At 38.6% G+C, this 15145-nt stretch overlaps 1 protein-coding gene across 8 annotated transcripts in view; it reads right to left on the reverse strand.

Annotated features, from left to right (window-relative positions):
• Window positions 1–1177: 1177 nt before the first annotated feature.
• Window positions 1178–15145, reverse strand: part of LOC104590874 (uncharacterized) — a 94480-nt gene continuing 80512 nt past the window's right edge. For 4 of the 8 annotated variants that reach the window (XM_088894790.1, XM_088894792.1, XM_088894796.1 and 1 more), the window contains 6 exons: window positions 9381–9491; window positions 4212–4338; window positions 3947–4047; window positions 3323–3461; window positions 1636–1688; window positions 1178–1558 (listed from right to left, as the gene is read on the reverse strand). In XM_088894790.1, coding sequence (XP_088750916.1) covers window positions 1475–1558; window positions 1636–1688; window positions 3323–3461; window positions 3947–4047; window positions 4212–4338; window positions 9381–9491 — 615 coding nt within the window. In that variant the 3' untranslated portion in view covers window positions 1178–1474. Of the gene's footprint in view, window positions 1559–1635; window positions 1689–3322; window positions 3462–3946; window positions 4051–4211; window positions 4339–9380; window positions 9492–15145 lie in introns of all 8 variants that reach the window. The other 4 variants (XM_088894791.1, XM_088894789.1, XM_088894795.1 and 1 more) reach the window with 1 other exon arrangement.

Consider the following 15145-nt stretch of genomic DNA (forward strand, 5'->3'; position numbering starts at 1 on the left):
TGAAGTTCTTGAAATGTTGATAATAAGCAAGTCCTTGTTTAGGGCCATACAGTATGGGTCCAACCCAATCCAATGTAAGGCCCCAAACAAATCATGTTGGTTGTGGTTCAGACAAGACTGGGTAGGATTGTTTCTTGAGTTTGTATAATCCAATTTAGAGGATAAAACAAAACATGCAGTGTGCTTGTAAAGGTGGCTCAAGCCAACTTTGTATCACTACATGGTGTAAATATCTACACTATGGAAAGGTTACTATCGTTGATATCAATAATTTCGTCTCCTATTATGGAACTATTGAGGAGATTAAGTTGCTCATGTAATATGTGCTGTTTTTTTATTATTCATATTATATATTATATAAATATATTCATGTGTATTTAAACATGCATTCATGAGTATGCATATTCATGCGTGCCTGCCCAAAATTTTACCATTATACCAAGTACTGATGGCCCCTAAATGGATAAATTACCATTTACTTTGGAATGGGAAAAACCTCTTTGTGATGCCAAATTGCAGAAAATAGAAATGCAAGATACAAAGTGGAAGGGGCGAACAAAATGGTGTGGGTACCCAAAAACTATTTTCTTTGTGCCGGCTACTGATTGGGATGGAATCCAATTTAGACATTTTGAAGAAAGGCAGTCGGTTAGCCATATTATTCACTGCTCGTTCACTTGTACCATTTCTTCTTAGTGGTGCTCCAAAGGCAGTGGGTGGTACCTCAATTTGTAGCAGATTTACTTTCTTCTTGGAAGATCGGTAGGGTATTTGCAAAGGGAAAGATCCCATGGTCTCAATTGCCTTTTGCTCTGGTGACTGGTGTATTTGGGAGGAAAGAAATAGATCTCTCCTTAGAGCAAATGATTGGCAAAGTTATTTGGACTTTCATTGGTTGAGATAAGGTTTTACAATGTTTCTGTTGCATTTTGGGCAATTATACTGTTTCTTTTTGTATATGCTCAATAGTCACAATGTGTATGCTATACAATTCACACATGTATGGCCTTTTGTAATTTTTTTTTGCTGAGGATGTCTAGATACATACACAATGGCTCATTGTCATCCCAATCACTACCTGGAGTAAGCTTTGAGAGAGAGAGAGAGAGAGAGCACCTGGAGTAAGCTTTGGGGAGGAAAAAGAAAAAGGAAAAAAGAGAGTTATTAGACTAAAAAATTGTAACGCTGGGCACACCCCAAGTTTGATAAATCAGGTATATCCTTACTAAGAAAAAATGTAGAAGAGAGAACCAGACCCACATATTAACTTCAAAATTTGTTATATAGGGTTTCTTTTGTCCAATTATGTGATTGCTTTAGTTGTCTGGACTCTTGAGGGCATATATTTGAAAATTGAAATAGAGCAAGGAATCATTTATTTCTTTAATTGTTAGAGCAAGCAATAATCTTCTCACACTCGTTGCAAGACTTTCCTTTGACCAGATTTCCTACGCCCATACAAATGTATAAAAATCTAACTTAAAAATGGAGCTAACAGCGGATCTGTCCGCCAAGGAAGACTCGTTCTAGCTCCCAGACCTCTACACCCAGCAGCTGCCTGCAATCAATACCAAGGCCGAAGGTCATTGACAGATTTTTCCTTCCCAAATATGCTACATAATATGCTATACTTACCACTTGAGCCGCAAAGGTTAACATTTTCTCTGGTGGCATGTCTGCACAAATAGCTGACGTACAAATATACAACAGTAATAAGCGTTAGACACTTAACCAACACGAGGCTTCCTTAGACAGAAAGAAATATAAAGGAATAGCTAATAATGAAGCTAGATTAGTTTAAACACAGGTACATATACATACATACATACATTACCATATATAATTTCTACATAGACTTCAAAACTTTTGAGGCCTACATCTCAGAATGCCTCAAGGCCTACCCCTTGCCTCTTCAAGATCAATGTCCTTGCCACCGCCTTCTGTCTTTCAAAAACTTGATACACATACCCAGTCCAAAGCAATTGTACTATGCTTGTACTAAATAGAACAGTTTAGGAAACAAAAGGAACATGAACAGATGGCTGCTAATTAAGCTGGATTTCCAAATATAGAAGCAGGGCCCGAAAGCTATTCAGTAAGACCATAGTACTTAAGGTGGTTTGAGTTACTCTCTTCCAAATCAAGAGTGGGTTTTTTCCCTTATTAAAATTTCAAAATAGGATGAAGATTTTGGATAGTTTATTAATCTGAGATGTGAGACCATAGAGAAGTGCATCTCTACAAGGGTTACTATAATACAACCCATAGTAGACAAAAAGAAATACATGCAGTCTATTCCAGGGGATAGTCCCCCAGTCCAACTCACACCAAACCACTCCATCCTAGCCAAGGTCTCTGCTTAAGGGTTATCCAATCTTGAAATCTACTTAAATAAGCTGCTTGTTCTAAATTCCATTACTCTAGCTTCTCTAATTTAATGGTGCAGAGACCAAGAGACATTTGAAAAATCACATATACAGATTCCAGACAAACCGCTTGAGAATCCTCCTCTATTTCAATCCCCTTGTAATTTTTGGATGCATCAGCTTCCACTGGATCACTTGTTCTCAATGTGCCATGATTAGATTTTGGTAAGACAGGTACAGGTATTTCAGTCAATATTCCCTCTTCATGTCAACAATTAGGATTAATCCCTAAACTCAAGTGCCATGATTAGTTTTTGTTAATGCTACTACCAGCATGGCCCTCTATAGACTTCCCCTAGTAATTTTTAGAGGCATCAGCTTCAACTGGATCACTTATTCTCAAGGTACCATGATTAGTTTTTGTTAAGACAGGTAAAGCTATTTCAGTCAATATTCCCTCTTCATGTCAACAATTGGGATTAATCTCTAAACTCAAGTGCGTTCATTTTAAATTTCACTCTTCCTAGTATTGCCACTAAGCCATGTTGGCATCCTAACCTTCTGCACCAATCCAAAAGGTTGTGCATTAATTGTCATGGGGAAAGAATTCCATGTCCAGAAAACCTTGGGACAGACATACAAGCAGAGGAAATATACACATGAATACGTGTGATATGTATAAATATTTATACATTTGGATATATCAAATTCCCAGGTGATGTACTCATGTACAATTAGTTTTACAGAATCAAATAGAACAAAACTTCTAACTAATCAAAGACAGGGGTAATTCATTGTTCACATAGATTCAGCGAAAATATCACAGCTCCTTTGACACCGTTGTCAAATTACAAGCATCTAAGACAAACCTTACCAAGCCAGCTTAGTGAACCATGGATTTATGGATGAAGAAAATGCACAAAGCAAGCCAGAATAGATAATATGATTTCACATACCATAAAGAATTGCACCAACAAATGCATCACCAGCACCAGTTGTGTCAATAAGCTCTGAAGATGGTATCTTCTCTGCAGTTCCTACTAGCAGCCTCCCACTCAATGTCCCTATTCTATCTGCACTCAATCTCATCACCGTCTGTAAAATTAAGAAAAGATAAAAATTTATCACAATAAAAATACAGAACATTGATTTAATCCATCAAGAACAGTGTCCAGTGCATGAATGCCAACCCCAGTTGTCAGTTCCAGTCAAAGAAGAGAGGAAACCAGAGAGAGACACGAATTGGTGGGGTATGTTCTATGTCTCACACACCCAGAATGATAAAGTACAACAATGGACAAAGTAGTGTACAAAGAGAAATAAAAGAAAGGTAAAATTACAATATTAACCCCCATCTTCTCTACACCAGTATCAGCATAAAATACAACAGCCAACCTATGATACTCAGAGACCTCTCACTGGTTTTGTCATTACAATCAAGAGGGGCTCTAAAACTATTTTCTTCCTGTTTGTTTTCCTTTTTTTTTTTTCTAGAAGTCAACGGTTTCATAAATCATAATAACTATTTACCACCTGTTGAACATAGAGCTTTAATTGTCTACCACATAACCTCAATTTACCTTGGATGAAATACATGTTGGGATAGCATTGTTACCATCAATCTCCTGCTTCAGTAACTCTAGTAAGTTGTCCACATCCATTTCTTCTAGGTCAGAACCCTCTACTGAAAGTAATGTTCCCCAGTGATTAGAACTCATAATCATAAATCATTAAGCAACTGAAATATCGATCTATTACACATCCACATCCTTCCAACATCAAAATTGGTGGATCAACCTCATCATCCACTTTCTACAGTTGGAGACTAAATATTGGCATACTCACCATTTATGCTCCTCTCAAGCATTATACAGCCACCTTCTCCAAGGGTCACAATAACAAATTTGATATTTGGCAATCTCAGAAGCATGGAAACAAGTGCACTTGGAATTGATGGGGCCTCTGTCCATTGCTGCCATAACAAAATATTTAAAAATAATAATTAAATAAATTAACAAATCATATGATTTGCAGTCTCATGGAATGACTAAAGTAATGACATCATAAATTTTGTAGCAAAGAACATATGAGAAAAATTATTTTGTTGTTATCCTTTTGAATGAATAATATATAGTTAAAAAGTATTACCATCACTGGGCTTCTAATATATAGTTAAAAATTATTTTGTTGCTATCCTTGTTTCTCCCGCTTCTTCTATACACGTGTAGCTTCAATGATAAAACAATTAGACAATAATGTGGTTGTTTTCTATAATGGACCATTATCTTGTATATGAGCAAGATATGCCCCATCATTGCACATAATTCTGATTTTGTTCTCTAAAGGGAGTGTACAATGAGTACTCATACTCATTATTGATTCTGGAGTCCACATTCCTTGGACATTTGCAGTGGTTCCTAAGGATGCATTTTATTGCAGTTCAATTTTTTAACTGGTGCAAAATTAGTACCAGGTTAAGTTTTGCATTCATTTGTTTGTAATTATGATTTGCATTTCTACCTGAAATAAAATTTGTACTTTTTGTCTCTTTGGCACTCATTGGCAGTGCAGTATAAATTCCACATCCCAAAAATTGATGCAAAATCTGCACCACGTTCCTCTGACCTCAATTTTCACTCATATAAAGTGGGAACCACATCATCTTGCATCCTACTTTACCTATAGACAGATAACCCTCCTCTTACTTCTGTTCTCTTTCATTTAAAGTGGAGGTCTAATAGGCTGTGCCCATCACAGGCATTGCTCGAGGCAACCCTTCTTCCTGAAACAGACTTAAAGGGAGGGAGAAGGAACTGAGTGAAAGAGAAGAAATGAATAGTGATAATTTGCATGTTTTATTCATTTGAAAGTCCTCCTATTTGTACAATTTGAGAGGATATTAAGCCTGAAGACGTGGCCTTCTAGAATATACAAGCTTGATTGGAGGATATGGGAACCGAGCTCATGTCTGGGTCTGGCTCTGGCTCATAGTTTGGGCCTGGGCTTCATCAAGGTCATTTCATTTTATTTCCTATTTTACTTCTCACAAGCAAATAAGACAAAATAAAATCTGAAGCAAAAGTAAACCAGAATTTACACTCAGCCCTTTTGCACTTCCATGCGTTTACACCAATGCAAATTGAAATTTGTACTGCAACCAAAAGCAGCCTAAAGATCAAATCAATAATTTTTCATATACCCATGATTTGTCAGATTGCTTCCACAACAATGTATCTGTGGTAGCGTGTGTTCAAAGCAAATATCAACCACAAAATTATAGTAGTGGTCCATTAATTAAGAGAGGTTAGCAGAAATTGATTAAGAGGATAGAGAAAACTGAAAATATACTGGCTAGATAGGCTTCAGAGAATAGAATCTTTGTTGTGCAACTAGGAACAGACAGGGGATGGGGAGAACTACTAATCCCTCTAAAACTAACTTATTAAATCTTTTTTTTTTTGTTTGAAAGGTAAAAGGAAAATTTTATTAAAGAAAAGAGAAAACTGAGTACAACCACTTAACAGGTGCTAAGATAGCACCCCACAAAGAAGTTCTTATTATTAAATCTTAGTGGACCTCAAGTTCTTCATCAACATCAGAATCAGCAGTGGCAGAAGGATCAACATGAGCATCTAATCTTTAGCTTAAACACTAAGTTTCTGCAATTTATCCACATTGATGTTTGTTCTTGCTCGAATAATCAATTTGAAGATTTTTCGGTAGGGAATGCTACTTTAAAAGATCAATTCCCTTTCCTCTTCTCATTGTCCTCATCTGAAAACAAAGTTGTGTCTGATTTTGTATTCTTCTCTATTGGCGGCTTATCTTGGGATTTTGGTTTTGAGAAGACGGGCAAAGGTGAACTTAATGGGCTTTTTTTCTTTGCTCAATTATTTGGAGTGTTTTGTCCTTATTTAATCTTCTTCTGATCTTCCTCTGACCCTTTGAAAAACTACTCTTGTGCTTACTTTTTCAAAGCCCTCACATATTCTCTTTCCTCTTCTTCTTTTCCAGTTCAAGAGATGTGGTGCAAACTGGTGCCATCCAAAATAAAGGCATTTAAGTGGGAAGTGTTTCATTTGACAATCAATATGTGATGTACTTCAAAAGATGAGACCCTACTGATGCATTTTCCCACACATTTGTTCTCTTTGCATGCAAGTGTAGAACTACCTATCACATGTTAATCTCCTGCCCTTTTCTTACTAGTATTTGGGAATAGTTTTCTTCTCTTTTTGGCTGCAAGTGGAATCCCCTGGATGATATGGAGAATTTATTCAAGAACACTTTCTTCAACCCACCAAGAGAGGAAAATCATGTGAACGTGTACTAGCTGCAGTTTTGTGGGCATAATGGGGGGAGAGAAATGAGAGAATCTGTTAGAGAACAAAACTTATTCAAGGACCTCACTTAACAGCTTAAGCTTTTAGGTTGAATGGTTCTTTGAGATGGTATCAGAGCCACATTGACCAAGTGGTCTAGTGTTCGATTCTCGTCATCCCCATTATAATTAATTAAGTTTCAGCACAAAGTATGGCTGGGCCTGTGCTGTCCACACTTCAAGCCCAATGGGCTTTCGCGTGAGGGGGCATGTTAGAGAACAAAACTTATTCAAGGACATCACTTAACAGCTTAAGCTTTTAGGTTGAATGGTTCTTTGAGAGAATCTTTAATCAAGATAAAAAAGCAATAATAGAATCCATCAAGGTTCAAAATTTCGCAATGTGTTGGGCCAATATCGTCCGATATGTATCGTTTCGACTTCCGACAAAAGCCCGATATGTGGAACATGTAGAAATCGTATGTTGCAATTGTTTCATGTGTATTGAACAGATACAGGCTTGTATCAGGCTGTTTCAGGTTTGTATAGGCCGACACAGGCCCGAAACAGTCCGATACAAATCCTATACACTTAATTCATTTCAAGTCCCCTTCTCTCATTAATTTTTTTAATCCATATTTAAGGCTGAATTCTCTCTCATTAATTTCATTATTTACTCCTATATTTAAGTCCAATTTCTCTCTCTCATTTAATTAGCTAATTACTCCTATAATTTAAGGCATAATTTTAAATTTGAATTTGAATCCTAGTGCCTAATTCAAATTCTCTCTCATTAATGATCCTCTCCCTCATTAACTTTGTTTTGCTACTCCTTAATTACACTAGCCATTGGTTTTAAGCTCTTATAATTTTAGTACAAAAACTACAAACTTAAGCGATAACTAAATTCAAACCTTGCTCATTAGGATTTAATGTCCATAAGTTCACCACTAGGCCACACCAATTTGTTTGTTATGTCATATGCATTTTTATTTTTAAGTATATTTTCTCTTTTCTTAGTGGATGTTTGTCAACAAATGATGTAATTAATTATTAAAATTTATATATTAATAAATATTAAGATAAACTATATTTATTATTTGAAAATTAATGTATACACATACACATTTTAGTTATTCTGTCATTTTTCAACGGTTACTAATTGTGTTCCGATATCTCACACTTTATGGACTGGTTCATACTCTATTCTTAGTCTTGAAAGAAACCAGGCAGCATCTAACTAATCCCTCTGTTGCTATTGTACCTTCAGACCATTAGACAGTGGCTGATAGGAATTCAACTAATTACGCAAACTCTTGAAACTAGCATAATGCTCTTCCACAATTTTATCACATTGTTGCAGCTGGAAGTATTCTTGATAAAGTTGATAAATTCTTGAGCATTGCCCTGCCTGGAGTACAGCTATTTAGTATGATCCTAGATTTCCTTCAGAGTGTATAGGAACATCAAATTCAACTAATATGAGGTTCCATAGTCCATACTATTCGAAAGACGTGTCATAATTTGTGCATTTTCTTGCACCCAATCACTATATCCAGCAAAACCCAACTCTGGTTTGTCATCCTTAATATATTTCAACTTCCATCTAGTAGTTAGATTCACCTCTACAAATTTTGCCCAGGGATTGTAGTTTGCACCATTGAGTTTCACAGAGGTCATCTAGACAGCCATCAAGTCTGGCTGTATTATTGTTACAATAATCTGTAAAATTGCAGCCATTCCCCTACTTTAAATAATAAAGAGAAATTAAAAGAAGAAAGACAAAAATAACCCTGCTGACTCTTGCAAAATATATAACTTCTAACAATATTCAAAGAGAAAGAAAAATCAAAGGAGATTGTGTTTGATATTTAGGGCATCTTGCTTGCTAACTGCTTTTATGCCTCATTTTATTTTTCATAATTTAAAATTTAATATAAAATAGCATAAAAAACAGTCAAACCCCACTTGTTACCAAAATGATTAAATTAGAAACTTGGTAATCTATAATAATGGATTTCGACTTCACCAGCTACCTCTGAACTTTACCTATCACCATGTTCAGTTGGGTGGAGTTTTTCCTATGACAAGTATGTCTGTTCTATTCCTTCCACAAACAGCAGCACAGGGTAATCAAGGACAAAAATTTCAAAGAGTGTTTCAACAAAAATCCACCTACTGATCATGGAGGATACCAGTTCCTCCCCCTAATGGCTCCTTGAAATATTCAAACAGCCATTACCCAATGTTGGACCCTGCTATCTGAGTCTTGCAGTGTTGACTGGATAATGGATATGGACCTAACTTTTGGAATTTTTTGCACTAAGAGACCACTCAACGTGTCAGCCCAAGATTTTACCACTGCCCCTATTCTTTGAAACATTCTGTCTATTATAAAGAAGACCAGAAAGAGCCAAAGAAAACATAATTTACCAAGATCAAGATGTAAGCAGCCTTTACAGTGAGAAAATTACTTTAATCTCTTTTATTTACAGAAAGTATTTCAGCAATAACTTGTCATCATGGGTTTAGGCCATATTTCCTGTCTGATAAGTTCTAGTTGTTTTAGCATGGTTACAGAACTTTGAGTCTAAGAATCAAACAGAATGAGTTTATATTTTTAGCAACTATGAATTGTAATAATAGTAGTAGACCACAAATGTATTGTAGTTGATCTAAGATCATTAACATACCTGAGGAAATTTTGCTGAGCATACAGCATAATCTGCCAAACTAAGAAGATCATCCAATCCTTCCCTCTTCCGTTCTGCATCAATTAAAATAGGTATTTTCCTGCGAGCTGCCTGCACTGGAATTTTTTCAAGAAATGCAGGCTACTTCCATTTGTTGATATTTTAAATACATCCAATGATTAGGGATGGCAATTTTCCCCATCCTCACCAAGTACCCGACCTCCCCGAACCAATGGGGTTGGGGATGGGGAATGAAATCCCTGCCCCACCCCCACCCCCACCCCGACCCCGATTATATATTAAATACTATTCATATTAAATATATATTATTATATATATGATATTATTTATATTATTTATGTATATATATTACATTATATTTAAAATATGATTTATATTTTAAATCTTTCCTTTATTTTAAGTAAATTTATTTTCAAAAAACTACTGTTAATTAAAATATTTGAGGGGTTTGGGTCCCTGCAGGGAACCCATCTCCATCAGGGATCGGAGATGGAGGACAACTTTTATCCCCGGTGGGAATCGGGGTTGGGGAAGGAGAATATGATCCCTGCCCCAAACTCACCCCGTTGCAATTCCTACCAATGATAACCAAGAAATATTTGGTGAGACAGTGAGAACTCCTTCAAGTATGAAAAGTCAAAACCATAATATTTTTAAATTGCAGAAAAAATGGTATTTTAAAATTCTAAGCAGCAAAGAAAAGAAGTGTAGAGAACATTGATGTGGGCCCCACAGCTGTGGTCCCACTCTGCCCGTAGGGTAGAATGTATCTAGTCACAGCTGTGGTTATTTTGCTATTCTGTTATTTCTAGTTTCAGTTTTATATTGTTTGTTATTTGTTAGCAGTTATGATGTAAACACCAAGGGCAGATATGTCCTTTCATGTAACTAGCATAACCTATATATATTAACTTAAAGTGGTGGCGGCAGAATATTGACATTCTATTCTTCTCCTCAAAACCTGTGTTCTATTACTCTTCCATCACTCTTTCTTCTACATCTTCACTTTCTCTTCTCATCGAACCTGAAATCTCTTAGTGATCAAGACTGAATAGCAGTCTTGAAAACCTACATGGTATTAGAGCCAAGTTAGGGTTTTTCATGTGGGTCTAATACCAGCCGACCACATGAGAATCTCCTAGGACTGAAAGCTGAAAAGGAGGAGTTCGCAGACTGATTCTTGGAGATTGCCAGAGGTACTAGCAGCTGTTGGAAACTTGCTAGGGTTGCAGAGTGTTGGTGGTCAGGAAGGATCAGAGAAGACTAGGGTTCAGGTAACCCTAGAAGGCAGCTAACTATTTTTTCCTTGTAAGTTGTTTACTTTTTAATAGAAGTTCTTTCAGAGAAGATAGGTTGGACCTATCTAGAGGGGAAGGCCGAACCATTCTAGATCTTTCTCTCTTCGATTTCCTAGGGTTTTACAGCAAACCCTGGACCAAACTGTGTTTCTCTCTACTCTAGGGTTTGAAAGTGATCTGCGGCAAGCCCTAGTGGTTGACTGAACCTTGTGATCTACCTAGAGCTACTCTTAAGTTGATTGGTAGGTCCGATCAGATTCTAGGGTTTCTTATTAACCCTACTGCAAGCCCATCTATACAGTTTGGACTGTGCGACTGAATTGCTTCCTTTCAGGACTGATTAAAACCCTACTGCAAGCTCATCTATATAGTTTGGACTGTGCGACTGAATTGCTTCCTTTCATGACTGATTAAAACCCTAAGTTTCCCCAGCATATCAGTTTTGTTTTAAAGCTGTTCTCAGAGTTCTAAGGGGGTTAGAGATCTACGGACAGCTATTGCTGTGTTGGCTAGTTGGTTTCGGATCAGAATTACTTTGGTTTTGTGCACATACACTGAGAATACAGATCAGGCCTATACTGTTTTGATTGTGATTGATGATTCAAGTACTGTTTTGAGACTTGACAGAAATGGAGTCTAAAATTCAGGCAGAAGGCAGTCTTGGGAACACCAGTTATGGTGGTATTTCTGAGATGGGTGGTCAGATTACGACCGTAAAGTTTGATGGATCAAACTATTTGGAATGGGCCCAATCAGCCATGATGGCTATTGGTGGAAGAGGTAAATTAGGGTACCTCCTGGGAGATATGAAAGAACCTTCCAAGGGAGACCTGACATATACCAAGTGAATGCAAGAAAACTACTTGGTTATGACATGGCTGTGTAATTCTATGCAGCCTCATATTAGCCGGAATTATTTGTGGGCAAAGACAGCTAAGGAGATATGGGATGTTATGAAAGAAAGTTACTCCCAACCCCTTAATGTTGCCAGAGCATATGAATTGAAATGTGAAGTGAACACCCTTAAACAAGGAGAGAAACCGGTATCGGCCTACTTCTCTACCTTGAAGTCCCTGTGGCATGAGATTGATCACTTAGAAACTCTTGAGTGGAAGAGTCCCAAAGATGCTCAGACCCATAGAAAGCACATCGAGACAAACAGAGTATTTGAGTTCCTGGCGGGACTGAACTCAGAATATGATATTGTGAGGCAGCAGATTTTGATTAGAGACAGTGTGACTCTCTCTCAGGCTTACTCATTTGTACATAGTGAAGAAACCAGAAGGAAGGTTATGATGCAACCCATATCAGCCTTTGTAGCGGCTACACCCAAATCAGGGGGTGATTCAGAGAAGGACAGGAGGAAGGAAGACAAGAAGGATGTAGTATGTGAACATTGTAAGAAACCCAAACATACAAAAGAGACATGTTGGAAACTGCATCCCCACTTGGTTCCTGCGAAGTTAAGAAACAAGAAGGGCACTGCTCATGTAGCCATGAACACTGATTCAGCATCCTCATCTGGCACAAAAGGAACATCTTTGGAGACCTTAGCTGCAGTTCGGGCTGCCCTAATACAGCTAGAAAAGAAGGATGGAAATTCAGCTCAGCCACCGTAGCCTCCATCAGCCCCTGTCACATCTGCCTTCGCCCATTCAGGTACTCGAGCTTCAGCCTATCATGCCTCAGCTCCAGGTACTACTGAACCTTGTTGGGTAATAGACTCAGGTGCATCTGATCACATGACTAGCTTGCCTTCACTGTTTACTACTTACCATTTGTCTTCTGGTAGGGATAAGGTATCTATTGCTGATGGCTCCCTGGTTCCTATTTCTGGGAAGGGTCAAATCAAGCTTTCAGATACTATCTCCCTATCATCTGTTTTGTATGTGCCTAAGCTTGATACTAACCTTCTTTCAGTTAGTAGTATTACCAAGCATATGAACTGCTCAGTAACCTTCTTCCCTGACCGATGTGTTTTTCAGGACTTGGAGACGCAGAAGGTGATTGGGACTGGCCGTGAGACGAATGGGATCTATCTGCTCGGGGAGCGGTTCCGTCAGGGAGAGTCAGTAGAGAAGTTGTCTTTTGTTTCTCAGAGTGTGAGTCCGGTTATGCTTTGGCATAACCGATTAGGTCATTTGTCTTTTCGATCTTTACAGAGTCTGTTTCCTACTTTATTCGAGTCTATTGAGTTGTCTCGGTTACAGTGTGAAAGTTGTGAGTTTGCTAAGCATTGTAGAAAGCCTTATTTATTGAGTAATAAAAGGAGTGATAATTTTTTTGATATTGTGCATACTGACGTTTGGGGGCCTTATCATATCCCTTCCATGGGTGGGTACAGATATTTTTTGTTATTTGTTGATGACCATACCCGCTTTTCTTGGGTTTATCTCATGCATTCACGAGATGAGGTACCTTCCCTGACCCAAAATTTTCACCAAATGATCCTAACCTAGTTTGATGCCAAGATCAAAGTTCTCCGATCTAATAACGCAAAGGAATACTTTGCTAAATCATTGACATCTTATCTTCATCATGGGGTTATCCACCAGAGCTCTTGCCCTCATACACCTCAGCAGAATGGAGTTGTCGAGAGGAAGAATAGGCACATTTTGGAAGTGGCTAGAAGCCTCATGTTTACTTCCAATGTCCCTATTCGCTTCTGGGGGGATGCTATCCTCACGGCGGTATACCTTATTAATCGGGTCCCTTCTAGGGTCCTTGATATGCGATCTCCTTTTTCGCTTCTACACCCACGTGAGGACTTGTTTTCTATTCCCCTTAAGACATTCGGTTGCACTTGCTTTGTTCAGCTTCTCGGACCCCATCCCTCCAAGTTTGAACCCAAAGCCTCCAAATGCATCTTCCTTGGTTATGCACAAACTCAAAAGGGTTATTGCTGTTATGATCTTGTCTCCGGGAGGAAGTTTGTCTCCATGGATGTCACTTTCTTTGAGGGGACACCCTATTATCCTCGGGTTGCCCCTCAGGGGGAGAGTAGTGAGAGTGGGGGTTTGAGTTCTTGTCTTCAGGGGGAGAGCAGTGAGAGTGGGGCAATTCCTTTACCTATTCCATTAGGTGATGAGAACTGCAATGGTGGTCAGAGGGATCAGGAGTTGAGGGAAAGCTGCAATGGTGAGGGTGGTCAGAGGGATCAGGAGTTGAGGGTTTATCACAGGCAGTGCAGGCAGGTTGATCCTGATCATTAGCAGTCCAGACTAGCTCCAATCTCATTTGCAGCTCTAGGTCCAGATACTTCAGTCCTAGAGCCCACAGAGACTTCCCCTACAGATGATCTTGACCTTCCAATTGCAGCCCGTAAAGGGAAACGACATTGTACCACATCCACAGCCCATTGTATTTCCCATTTTTTATCCTATGATCGCCTATCTCCTACCTACAGGTCCTACCTTAGCTCCATTTCCAATGTCCCTATTCCAAGAACAGTGCAAGAAGCCCTATCCGTCCCTGAATGGAAAGATGCAATGCAAGTTGAGATGGATGCTCTGTTGAAGAACAACACCTGGGAGGTAGTTGATTTGCCAAAAGGAAAGAAACCAGTTGGATGCAGATGGGTATTTACGGTGAAGCATAATGCAGATGGATTTAGTGAGAGGTATAAAGCTCGATTAGTTGCAAGAGGGTTTACACAGACTTATGGCATAGATTACTTGGAGACATTTGCACCGATAGCCAAGATGACTACTATTCGAGTTCTCTTGTCCCTTGCAGCAAGTCACACTTGGCCTTTATACCAAATGGACGTGAAAAATGCCTTTCTGAATGGAGATCTGCAGGAAGAAGTTTACATGCGTTTGCCTCCTGGATTCTATGATGCAGAAGTAGGTAAGAAGGTCTGCCGGCTCAACAAGGCTTTGTATGGTTTGAAACAGTCACCTAGGGCTTGGTTCGATAGATTCAGACTAGCACTTGTGAAGTTTGGATATGTACGGGCCCAGTCCGATCATACCCTATTCATCAAGAGGGTGGAGTCCTCTTTGACACTGTTGGCAGTATATGTTGATGATATTGTGGTCACAGGGAATGATAGCCATGAGATTGAGTCTCTTAAACAGCTTCTTCACCAAGAATTTGAGGTGAGGGACCTTGGTGTACTCCGGTATTTTTTGGGTATTGAGGTTGCTAGATCCAAACAGGGGATCTTTATATCTCAGAGGAAATATGTCCTAGACCTGTTGACAGAAACTAGAAAGTTAGGTGTCAAGCCTGCAGATACACCAATTGAGCAGAATCATAGGATTAGTGCCGAGAGTGGGGAGCTTCTTGAAGACAAAGTTATGTTCCAGCAACTGGTAGAAAAGCTCCTATATCTCTGCCTCACTCGGCCAGATATTACTTATGTTGTTAGTGTTGTCAGCCAGTACATGCATTCTCCTAGAACCACACATCTTCTTGCGGCAAAAAGAATCTTAGCCTACTTGA

The sequence above is a fragment of the Nelumbo nucifera genome, chromosome 1 (genome assembly GCF_055504915.1).
Source record: "Nelumbo nucifera cultivar China Antique chromosome 1, China Antique-T2T, whole genome shotgun sequence".
In the NCBI taxonomy this organism is placed as follows: domain Eukaryota; kingdom Viridiplantae; phylum Streptophyta; class Magnoliopsida; order Proteales; family Nelumbonaceae; genus Nelumbo; species Nelumbo nucifera.